Source organism: Lipophrys pholis (genome assembly GCF_963383615.2).
Source record: "Lipophrys pholis genome assembly, chromosome: 6".
Classification (NCBI taxonomy): Eukaryota; Metazoa; Chordata; class Actinopteri; order Blenniiformes; family Blenniidae; genus Lipophrys; species Lipophrys pholis.
In genome coordinates, this window is record NC_137629.1 from 23,260,434 (window position 1) to 23,272,512 (window position 12,079).

The window sequence follows — 12,079 nt, forward strand, 5'->3', positions numbered from 1 at the left end:
TGTGTTTCTGCCCGGTTTCCTCCAACATATACACTTAGGAAATAGCAATTACGTTCTGTAATTCTTATTTTAACGTCACAAATAAATATGGGGACAAAACGTTCTGCCTCTAGAGTAAAAAAAAAACAAAACACAAAACAATCTAAAGATAGATTATTTTTAAAAGATGATATATTCACACAAATATAGAATGCCAACTTTGAGTCAAAGAAGTTATTCATCATTAATTTAGCCGTTCTGGCCTGTACGGGGAGTCGAGAGCGTTATTAGGATTTACAATGATGAAATCTCTGACTAACCTCCAGCTACATCCAAGTGTCATAAAAATCCTCTCGGCAACTGATTGAGCATCTGAAGATTATACCAATGAAGCGACAGAGCAGCAGAGACCCTTTTTTTTGAAGTCCCCAAAGTGTTTCAGCTCGAAATTATGACTGTTAGAAGCTGGTTTTTCAGAAGCCAGAAGAGAAGGATGATTGTGGAGGAACGTGTGTGGCGTCAGGAAGGTTCCCGTAACGGAGCGATGCCAGATGAAATAAGGAAAGTGTGGAGTGTCTCCTGTAAAGACATGCTCGGCCTTTCATCTTACTTTGAAACTCCGCAGTTTCGTGTGTGGCTGGCATACTCAGCGAAACTGTGAGGTGATGCTGTGAAGAGTTTTATCAATAACATTCGGAAAAGTAAATCTGTAGTATCTGCTGATTTATTCATCAATTCTAATAAGAAGACAAGGACGTTTTTTTAAAAGTGCTTAGCGGACGAAATCTCTGAAACGTTTAGCCTGCGTCAGCGTCTGTCTGTGAATCTGAAACTGAAACTGAAACAGGGGCCAGGCCATCCGTGGCAGGACTTTCTTTATGACTACCAGCTAAACATTTGCTGCAGAATGGTTTGGAGACCAGTCAGACGTCTCCTTCATTTTATTTTGAAGAATGAGATCCAAGCATATTAGGTACATTTACTATAAATCTTAAGTCGATGAAAACACACAACCAAGAGAGTTCTTATTATTACCTGTGTAGTGGGATTACTTACTCTACTTTTTTTTTGATTATTGTCTCTGAACATTTGTTTCATTCAGTGAAAATCTCCAACAATAAGAAGCACTAATAAGTCAACAATTTAAAGAGAAATTGAATTGTGTTTAAAAAAATTTTTTGGAAAATCCAGAACATTTGTGTGTTTTCAAGAATCTTTGATTTTTTGGGAGGAAAATAAAGACATTTCATAAGAGTTTTGAACACTTGAAATCAAACAGTGAATATCTGATCATGATGCCAAAAAATCTCCAGGCCACTTTTTAATGCTTTTTATTTAAACTCTTATAAAATAGAAACCTCAGCAGAACTGCAGAGGCAGCTGACGCCATCCATTCTGTCGACACGAGTTCTTCAGCACAATCCAGTAAAGTGATTCCAAACCCTTGAAAGTAGTATTTGCTAACTGTGCAGTGAAGGCAGGAGGACCAGATGGGCTGAGAGGATTGGTGAGCTGCGAGGTGTCTGGATGTGTTTTCACAAACAGCACCACGTTAGTCGGAGGAAGAGTCGTCAGCTGCCTGCCGGGTGTAGTTTGACACTTCAACCAGATTGTGGTCGGGATCTCTGAAGTACAGAGAGGCGATGGAACCCACAGCCCCAGTCCTCTCCACCGGGCCCTCCTCGATCGCCACTCCACAAACCTGCGGGGGAGAAACGCAAGCTCAGCACTTTAAGCCGAACGGCAGCGGAGCGTCGACGGTGCGAATCGGACGGCCTGCGAGGGGGAAACCTTCAGATGTGCGGCGACTGCGGCCAGCGGGGTTTTGGTGATGAGACACAGGTCCGCTGATCCCGGGGTTGGATGCTTGGCTTTGGGTTCAAACTCCTGACCCTGCTGGTGGAGGTTCAACTTCTGGCGTCCAAAGCCCAGAGCCTTGCGGTTTCCCTGCATGATGCAGACACAGCAGGGGTGGGTGTGGAGGAGCTCTTTAATCGGACTCTTTGTCAAAGCCTGCCATCTAGTGGAATATTCTCTCACACTGAAACATCATTTCTTACTAAATGGGAACCCGACAGTTGCAGCCGAGAATTACTGGCACCTATAATCTTTCAATATCTATGCAAGTGAATTACTTCTGAATAATCAATTCTGATTATCTGAGTATCCTGGAGTCGGTTTATCATATAAATACATGGCTGCAGAGCCTTGAGCCTTGAGTCACTTTCCTTCTGCAACTGAAGCATTCAAGGCTTCTTTTCTATTCAAAGGAGTCCCGGATGCAATGGGGGGAACGCCGTCATTTCCAAAGTCATTATTCAACTCTTCCATGTCCAACATGCGCCTCAACACCTCATGGTTCTAAACAAACGTATGCAGTGCATTCCCAAACAGCTTCATTTCTGTTTAACCGGAGCCACAGACAATCACAACTGAAATTAAAGTTTTTTTTTTAACAAAAATAAGTTATCCTTTGTCTTTTTTTTTTTTTTCAGTGGTGGTATCCTTGGCCCGGTGAGGCTTAATGCTCAATGCCAGAATGCTCCAGCTCCCGTCCTTCGTGGTGTTCGTCTAACATCCAGAATAAAAGCAGACTCCTCTCATTAGTTTCTAATACCGGGAAGCATTTTAACGGTGAAATTTGATTAGAGGTCATCAACCTTTTTCAATCTGAGAGCTGCTTCAAGAGAAACAAGTAAACTGAATTGCTAGTTGATAAAAAATTTCAAAAAAAAAAAAAACCCTCCTGAATAATTACAGTTTCACATCATGTTGTTTCTATTGAACAGTCTTTCATGAACATGCACCGTTCAGTACTCACAAGGTCCCTGTAAGGCCACCAGGTACTAAGTTATTAGTACTAAAATATGGCTGCGGAGCCTTTTGGCAGTACTTTCAGCCACTCTTCTACATCAGCATCTTGCAAGTACTGGTTAATCAAATTTTTTTTATCATGAATCTTGTATATAGACAGTAGGGCAGTGGCGTGTAGGAGCACCCAACCTTGGTCCCTGCAGGGAGCCTGTCCTGTACGATTTCATGATGTCATCATTAGATTCAGAATGGTGACTCCTGTAAGAGTGTGTCTAAAAGCTCCTTACTAACAATAGAGTTTCATACTTCAGGTTAAAGTTAGAGGTGCCAGCGATTCCAGGCATTGCTGCGTGACACCGATGAAATCATCGGTTACGAAAGCGTCACCATTATTTAGAAACACTACCTTGAAAGTGATGACCTCCATGCCGAGGACTGAGGTGTAAAAGTTGACCGTGTCCTGCACACTCCTGACCGTCAGCACCAGGTGATCGAGGTGGCTCACCTCTACCGGGCAGCTGCTCCTCCATCGCACTTTAACCACAGATTCATGAGAGATGATCTGCAACAGATCACACACACACACACACACACACACACACACACACACACACACACACACACACACACACACACACACACACACACACACACACACACACACACACACACACACACACACACACACACACACACACACACACACACGAATTGGTCCATGAACAGATATTGAGGATGCAAACAAAGGTTGAGGTGGGTACAACAGCGCCACCGAGTGGTGACAGGGTTCTCCTGTAAACACGTGAAATGCACGGATATTAAATATGCCGTTTTAATGAATGGGTTATAACTGGTATATAACAATAAATCCGTTTTCAGGGGTTTGAGCTCAACTGTAAGTCCCTGATCGGAGGATTAGTGAGAGCGGAAGTTCACCTGGTTGTTACGCTCAAGCCTCGTCTGGGAATAAAAAGGTGAGATTAAACATCGACATGAAGAGATGAGATTTACTTTGAAGCAACGGGGTTGAAGAAGCACCAGCCGAGCGGCAGCAGTCCGGATCGCCATCCTCCTCCTCCTCCTCCTCTTCCTCCCCGGTGCATCAGCCACCCAGCCGGGACTTCCTGGTTCCTGTCCGCCCTGCAGCCCGGATCCAGCCGAGCTGCAGGTAATGTTTAACCACCAGAGACCGCCTCAAAACTCACAATTACGCCTTCCTCACACTGAAGATTCCTGGAGATTTCCAGGCCTGTTTGCCCAGCATGGGCGATCCTGACGCTTCTGTATGTTCACCAACACCACATCCACAACCACAACTAAACATGGAGCGTCAGGAAATACTACCAGTGTCTCTTTTTTCATTTGATTTCTCTTGCTTTTTTTTCCAGATAAAATAAATACCACTGAAAATACCACTAAAGGGATTATTAGTCCTCAAAGAAAGAAAACAGCCTTAAAGATGTGCTCGAGCCTGGATGACTGGCCAGAGCATCTCCAAACCTGCAGCGGGTTGTGGTGTCCTGGTCTGCTGGGGTCATGAAAACCTGCACAAGGGTCACAGAAGGCCCAACATTCATTGATGAGTTTCTCCGGCATAATTCACAAATCTGTCATTCCTTCCCCAAGTGCTCAAATATTCCTAAACATTTCTTTAAAGTGCATTTAGTTTTTCTCTACTTAAAGAATCTTTGCAATTGAACTTTTTTTTCCGTCCATATTATTGTAAAGTTTCTGTCCATGTCCGACTGAGTGGGATCTGCAGCCGACATCCCGGCAGCAGTTATGTCCACAACTTCCGCAGCACAAACGCACCAACATCACCCGATCTCAACTTTTTGAGATTTCTTACTGGTTAAATGTGGTTTATTTCATGAAATGTTTTGCTGATATTGGCCCGAATCTTTTCTTTCGGTCACCAGAAAATCTTTGCCCATTTTCAGTGAGATTCTACTTGGTTGAAAAACATATTTCATCCCCTCCAGCTGTTTTCGTACCACTTACCTCTCCTACCCACCTCCCAACCTTTATAGTTAGGACACGTCATCACCTAATTCTTAATGACTAAACAAAATTGTAATATATTATTTCTGCACACCTCAGATTGTTTATGTTCTGGTCATTGTATTTCAGTGTCTTACTCAACCTGCATAACAGCAATAATGCTGCTATTCATCTCAAGTCATGAAAAATCTCATACAACTTCAGAAGAATATTCGTATCGGCTCACTTTATACCAAGGGAAAGAAACAGCATAAATGTTTTATTCAATTAGTTTCGTCTTAAAATGATCAATTGTGTGCAAACCAGTGTCTTCATCCTAAAATGTCTTATTTCTATTCTGAGTGCAAGTCTCCCTGAACAAACGCCTAACGCAACTGAAACGCTGGAATGACCAGGGGATCTATAATCAATGCAAACGTATAGGAATCCTCCCAAAGACGGCGCGATGGATAAAAGTGAAAAGTACCAGTAACTCCTTAACGTTGCATCCGCATGCACAAGATCATCAAACGGTAAATGTACGATTAATTTAATAGCATAACAACATGTTTTAATTCAGCGGTTAGTTTCATTTACCACCCAGTTCACATACTGCACTGGGTGCGTCACAGAACAAGGCCAGAACTAAAGAATGGCCTAAAAGAGGAACATACATTTCATTTACATATTTATGGTATTCAACAACGTCTTGCATTCAAAAAGTCCCAGAGGGAAGTGATAGCTGTGGCTAAGACATCGATAAAACAAGAAACATGATGGCATTAATAGTGATGCTCTTCTCGTCCTCTCACCAGTGTCTCTGTTCGTCAACAGAACTATTGAAAACCTAGAAACAAAAAGTTTCACACATCAAAGGCAGTAAGTCTTCATTTTAAGATTTTAGCCATTAACCACCATTTTCAACAATAGCATTCATATATCAGCTTTATTTTTTTTCTTCTTTATTGCCCTACTTTCACTTTTGCGTTTATTGCACACCGACGGTCGCTTGTGAGGCGGAAGGAGGGCACGGTGGGCAAATGTCTCCACTTTTTTTATTGACTTTAAAACTCAAGGTCAAAATGGTAAAATTGTTTTGTTTTTTTTCTTAAGTCCAAAATTCTGTGGCCAATAAGTTTTAGTCTATAGATAAAAGGAAACCTATTATTTCAATGGAAGAGCAAAAGAAAAACCCACGGCTACAATATCAGGATGATCATGGTGCAGAACTATTTCTGTGAGAAAAAGGAAACAGCAAAAAGTTTTTTTCATTTTTTTTTTTTTTTTCAGATCTCAAAGCCTGTTGGTCGATATTGTAAGTGGGTACCTCTGATATTATCTGTCAACAAATTGATATTCCCAATTTATAAAATGTTTAGTGGCCAAAATGGTAAATTCATCAAAATGGAAATACTGTATAATTCCAAACTATACTGGCGATTTTCAAATAGTAATCTGGGACCATGTTTCGTGTACAATATTTAAGAGTGAATCGACATATATGAGTAAATGTCACATTAAAATAGCAGGTTTTTTTTGTAGTTTCTTCCTGGTGAAAGAGAGGAGAAAGTGCAAGTTGCCAACTAGTTTAAGACCTAGATCCTGTGGACATCACCTGTAATTATTCAGTTGTGTATATTAATCCCACCGATTTCTTAAGAAAAAAATAAAATAAAATAGAATTTAAGTAATTGCAGCCACTATGACCCAGATCTTCTTATGGGTCAATTTACAATCCAAAACCCAATTCACTGATACAAAATATGCATCAAAATTATTTTTACAAGCTTATTTACAGCTAATACTTTGAAGTGGTGTAACTAATTACTGTACCTACACCCAACTAACGGTATGTATGGCGCTCTTCAGGAGCTAATACAAAAAAAAAAAAAAAAAAAAAAACTGATTTTAAGTGCCTGACCTACCTCGGTGGTTTGCAGGATCTATAATCACAAAAGTTCTTCAGGACATGTCGGTCTGCTTGTGCGCATGGCTTAACGCAATGCAACACTGCTACGCAATGATCAACAGCATGCATTGCTTGTGCCCAACTTTGGACTGCAGTGTTCGATATCTAACTGGAGACTGAAGGCGTGCGTCTCGGTGTCAGTGCACCCCGACCCAACCTGTGACTGCATTATGATCAAACTCACAAATGGTATAAGGGGAAATACATTTCGACAGTGGAGACACCTTTCCTTAAAGCCTTGTATAGACTTGGAATAATTGTTTACTTAAATTGAGACAGGAGTCTGTTAAGAGTTACACCACGCTCTCTCGGTTGGCCGACACCAGGACGGCCCGGCGGCAAATAGGACAAGTGGAGTTCTCGGAGAGCCAGCGGTCTATGCAGTGGACGTGGTACTCGTGGGAACAGGGGAGCTTACGCAGCTTGTTCCCCTCGGCGTACTCCGTTATGCAGACGCTGCAAGTCTTCAAGGCGTCACTCTCGCCAAAGTTGCGCATGGAGAGGTTGTCAATTTGTTCTTTGGTCAGCCCCTGCGGCTGGTCCTCGTCGTCATCGTTCAGGAGGAAGAAGTGAGCCAGCCGGAGGAAGGGCAATGAGCTGGGCTCCTCTAGGCTGATGGGGGGTCTCGGGCGAGCTGCCCTGCCACCGGAGGCCGGGGGACCCTCCTCCATTTCAGTCTCAACTGTCCTTCCCCTGACCGCAGCAGCCAGCTGTTGTTCATCCACCTCAGCAGCGGGAGCCTCGGCAGCCGGGGCGTCTGGATTGTTGAGGGCCTCCAGGTCTGCGGGCGTGTTCGCGCCACGGTTTGAATCTGAAGAGTCAGAGTCTGAGTCCATGAGGTAGCCGAGTTCTCCGAAACCAGTCATGATCTGCCGTATCATCGACTGGAGAGCCATCGAAGTCGCCTCTCCCAGACCTGCGTCTGAGATCCGTCGGATTGGGATACGAATAGTACTGACGTAGGTCCTCACGCCGGCGCGCTCAGAACGTGAGAAAGTCCTACGAAATCCGCCACGCTCACTCTCATAAAGAAAAGTGTTGTTGGAGTTCTGGGACCGCGAGCGTGTACGACTGGCGATGCTGTCTCTCTGCCGATATTCACCTGGACGCACGCGCCGCACCTGGAGGTCCAGCATAATAGTCGGCGGGCGCCGCCCTGATGTGCCTCCTTCTGCTCCGGTGCCTTCTCCTGCCGCCTCCCCTTCCTGAGATCCAACGCTCTGGGCCTCTTGAGCTGGTTCTGCTCCAGTCTGAGGAGGCTGAACGTCACTGTCTGCAGTGCTCTGCCTGGTGAGGACGTGTTGTCGAGTCCGTGAACTGCCCTCTGCTTGAGGCACGGTGGAAGAGCTTGTGGAAGAACTGGGACTTTGAGAGCTGTAAGAGTGTCGTGGATTTGGGAGACCGTCGAGTTGATCCAAGCTGAGAGGCGAGCGGCTCCTGGCTAATCGGGCCCGAGTCCTGCGGGGTTCTGGACTGCGGCTGCGGGCCCTCCTCTGCCCTCTGCGGGGAGAAACACAAAGCGGGGGCTGTACTGGCGGGGCAGCAGGAGGAGGGCTGGGAGGTTCTTCTAAAACTTCTTGTGCAACAACCTCCTCTAGGTTGGGCTCTGTGGGCTCAGGTTCCACAATGACAGCCACCTCCTCTACGACTGGTTCTTCCACCACCTCCGGCTCCGGCTCCGGCTCCGGCTCGGGCTCGGGCTCGGGCTGCGTCTCGGGCTCCGGCTGCGGCTCCGGCTCGGGCTGCGTCTCGGGCTGCGTCTCGGGCTCTGGCTCGGCCTCCCGTTCGGGTTCGGGCTCGGGCTCGGGCTCGGGCTCGGGCTCGGGCTCAGGCTCAGGCTGCGTCTCGGGCTCGGGCTCCGTCTCCATGGGAACTTGCGGTTCAGCGCTTGCCGGCTCATCTTGACCCTCCGAGGTGGGCTCCGGTTGCTCCTGCTCTCCTTCCGCCGCAGCCTGCTGTTCTGCCAGGTTGCGGTTCACACTAATTTCCAGGCTGAAGCGGAAATCGCCACTGTTGGGGTTGGTCTGGCTCACGGCTCGCCAGGACTGGTTTCCACGGTGACCAGACCGCGTGGTGTTGCCTGTGCGCCTCACTGTGTTGAGCCAGTCGAGGAGACTGTCGCCACCGGCAGGGTCCTCCGAACTCTCCGGTTGTTCTGAAAATCAGCAGAATTCAAAAAAGTGACAAATCGTATCTGGATGTGAAAAACTTGAGTCAAAGAAATAAAACCGAACTCACCAGCAGGCTCTTCAACACTCGGGGTGTTATTCTGTTGTTCGGGGCCATCTTTGATTTGCTGCAGTCTACTGAACAGCTCGTCTTGTGTTGCCTCACCTGAAAAAAAAAACACACACAAAAAAACATTCTGTTGACAAAAATGAATAGAAAAAAGAACTGAGTTTATTGTTGTGTTCACTTTGTTTGTGCTAGCGTGACCACCTGCGTGACAATGCAGGAGGCTGAGAGATGTTGACAGTTAACGCCCTACAATAAAAAATAAAGATTCAATGCAAAGGGAAACACAGGGAGGAACAAACTACTGCGACATCAAGATACAGAGTTATAGTGAAATCTCGTTGAAATATAACAAATGTGTTAGAAATCAAAGGAACTGGTGTTCATCTTGTTCTGTATTGGCTGTTTGCTTTTCTTAAGACACAGCAACAGGACAATACGGAAAACCTCCAGACTTACCAGGGCATGCCACTCTCCACTCAATGCCCTCGCCTTGTGGGCTGCTCCACACTTACATTTCACCTGCCACTGTCCTGGGACAGAAACGGATTGGACATCTTCAATAGTCTGTTAGCTGCTGCGTTTCCAGCATAGTGACAATCTAAAAGTGGAGGCTGCTTCCTAAGCCTGATGTTTACTCTTAACTCATCATTCTTTCATGTGTACAAAGGCAATCAGACACACCGTTACCAAAGGGTCATTAAATGTTACACTAGATTTAAAAACTCAATATAATAGAGGATGAGTACAAAGACTCTGCTTTTACTTCAATAATGTTGAGTTTTGCTTATCAGATTTGAATTCTGTTAATATTTGAGGTTGCAGTTTGCAGTAGATTGAGAGTTGTTACCATACTATTAGAAACACATCCAAACGGTACCGAAAACAACAAACTGCTAATTCAACCGGTGGTATTATACAAACAAACCTCTGATACAAAACCCAACATTGTTCCTGTGTAAAGGCAGAATTAAAAAAAAAGAGTTATTGCAACAGATCAGACAAGACTGTATGAGTGTACCTCATGAAGTGTTCATAAAAGGTACAAGGTTAGTATTATTCTAAAGGATGGGTTCAAATGTGTTTTAGCGTAGCTGTCAGCTGAACTGATTGCAAAGGGAAGATGAAGAAAGGGAATCGAGCACTGTACATGAAAAAGGAGTGAAAAAATAAATGAAAAGGATCGTTTCTACAGTCGCAGACTTCTTTCACAAGATTGAAGATATATGTGGGAAGTGAGAAGGTTTCTATTACCTGGAGTGCCCAAAAGGTTGTTGTCTCTCATGAGACGATAGTCCTCATCACTGAGATTGTTGACGAACTGGTAGAACGCCTCCTCCCGGTCCAGGCGGTCCAGCTGCCGCCTGCGTTGCGACTCGGGCACGTCACTGCCACTCTGCTCGCCACTGTCAGACCCTTCCATTGATGCGGAAGGAAGGGAGGTCGAAGGATGCTCTCCAATCTACAAGAAGATCCAGTTGCTACGGTAAAGAGAAGATGGTTGTCAAAAAATAGATCAGGGGGACCGACTTTAAACTGAATCAAAAGGTTAACAAAACAGGGAATCACTCACGAACCAAACAAACAGAAGACAATAGAGGTATATTAATATATATAGTCTATTAAATGTGTCCAGTGTGTAATACAAGCCGACCTTTCAAGTGAAGCTTAACTTGAATACACGGAATTGAATTCACACGAAATATAAACGTTTGCACCACACCAACTGGATGATGAATACAAATTGCTCAACAACAAGGCAGACTGTATGAAACGATGACAAATCTCTTGATAAATCACAGGGGAAATCAAAACGTGTAGCTACTTTCCCCTATGACAAGAAGACTCAGACTTGAGGTTTTAACTCTCGATCACAGGAGAAAGCACACTGGAGGGCAGATGTGGAAAACTCAAGAATTTCTTGCAGCTATGTTTGTGATGGACTCACTGATGTTCTGGGAACTGTTTTTGTGATTGTTGTGTTTTCTTATGAAAGGATTTTGTTCACCTTTTTAAACATTATTTCACATTTTAGTTCTATAAAACGGTGTTTAATCAATATCACATTAAACATTTTGATTGAGAGGCATGTGTTTAATACTGGATCTATCGCAATATCTGTGTAAATAGCACCGATGAAAAGGATTGTAAAAATACGAAACAAGACAAAAACAACAGAATAGGGCCAAGATCAACATTCACGGCTTACGTCCACTGATTACAAAGCAAAAACTGAACTGCTCGCTTCAGCGTATAAAAGCCACACGAGCAGGCAGAGCCACGGCGTTTAGAGTAACATCATTACATCAAAAACACAATTCTTGGAAGTCGATCATTAAGAGATGCAACACAGTAACTAGTGAATCCCTCATTCCTTTTGGTGAGCAGTGTGTTGGTCAAAGTCGAGATAAAAACAAAATGGCATCATGTAGCCTAGCTCACGGTGAGGAAAATGCTTTTACACGGCTGCAAACAAATGAAACAGCTTGCCGAGAATAGATTATTATCAAACATGTTTTCGCAACGTGTCACTTGAACGGATGGTTAGGAGGTCAACGTGACACAATTAGTTGTGAAACAACCTTGTCAGATGACCAGTTAAATGGAGCTGAAGCCTGTTAGCAGTGTTAGCTGTAGCACAGTGGCCAATAACAGTGACTTTAGCCGACTGAGTTAGCCACAAACTTCGTGTCGATTTAATTCACCTCATGGAGAAACGTCCACCACGAATACCACTAGTATTATCAAGAACGACGCGAACTGGACATCTGAAGAGGACCACTGTTGAACTTTGCTTTAAAAACGCCGGGGCTCCGTGAGAAATACATCCACAACTAAGTGCTAGTAGCACCGCAAGCTAACGAGGCAGCTACGTCAACCAGTGACGTTCACGGACAGCGAGCAGGCTAAAATTAGCTGGCTAATGAAGAATAAAGTTGATCTGAGGGAATGTGTCATCTGTCATCGACTCACGGATACATTACCTCTTCGGTGAGGTTAGCTGTAATGTAATCGAACGATCCGAGAGTTACTTTGAGGCTGTCTGAATACCGACTGACTGTTTGGCTCAGTGCGATCTCAGGTCTCCATTTTCTTTCTTGT

General features: G+C 44.5%; 2 protein-coding genes across 3 annotated transcripts; both read right to left on the reverse strand.

Annotated features, from left to right (window-relative positions):
- Window positions 1-688: 688 nt before the first annotated feature.
- glod5 (glyoxalase domain containing 5) lies at window positions 689-3,928 on the reverse strand. Of its 2 annotated transcripts, none has more exons than XM_080465828.1 (4): window positions 3,805-3,928; window positions 3,200-3,355; window positions 1,771-1,926; window positions 689-1,681 (listed from the first exon to the last, which is right to left on the reverse strand). In XM_080465828.1, exons 1-4 carry the CDS (start codon window positions 3,859-3,861, stop codon window positions 1,532-1,534), a joined length of 519 nt encoding a protein of 172 aa, XP_080321954.1. In that variant the 5' UTR covers window positions 3,862-3,928; the 3' UTR covers window positions 689-1,531. The 2 variants fall into 2 exon arrangements, with proteins under 2 accessions (XP_080321954.1, XP_080321953.1); XM_080465827.1 differs by having other exon boundaries at window positions 886-1,681; window positions 3,730-3,891.
- A 1,387-nt stretch (window positions 3,929-5,315) lies between these two features.
- rlim (ring finger protein, LIM domain interacting) lies at window positions 5,316-12,079 on the reverse strand. The gene is made up of 4 exons (XM_080466462.1): window positions 11,962-12,079; window positions 10,232-10,458; window positions 8,981-9,076; window positions 5,316-8,897 (listed from the first exon to the last, which is right to left on the reverse strand). The coding sequence occupies exons 2-4, from the start codon at window positions 10,398-10,400 to the stop codon at window positions 7,036-7,038; spliced, it is 2,127 nt and encodes a 708-aa protein (XP_080322588.1). The 5' UTR covers window positions 10,401-10,458; window positions 11,962-12,079; the 3' UTR covers window positions 5,316-7,035.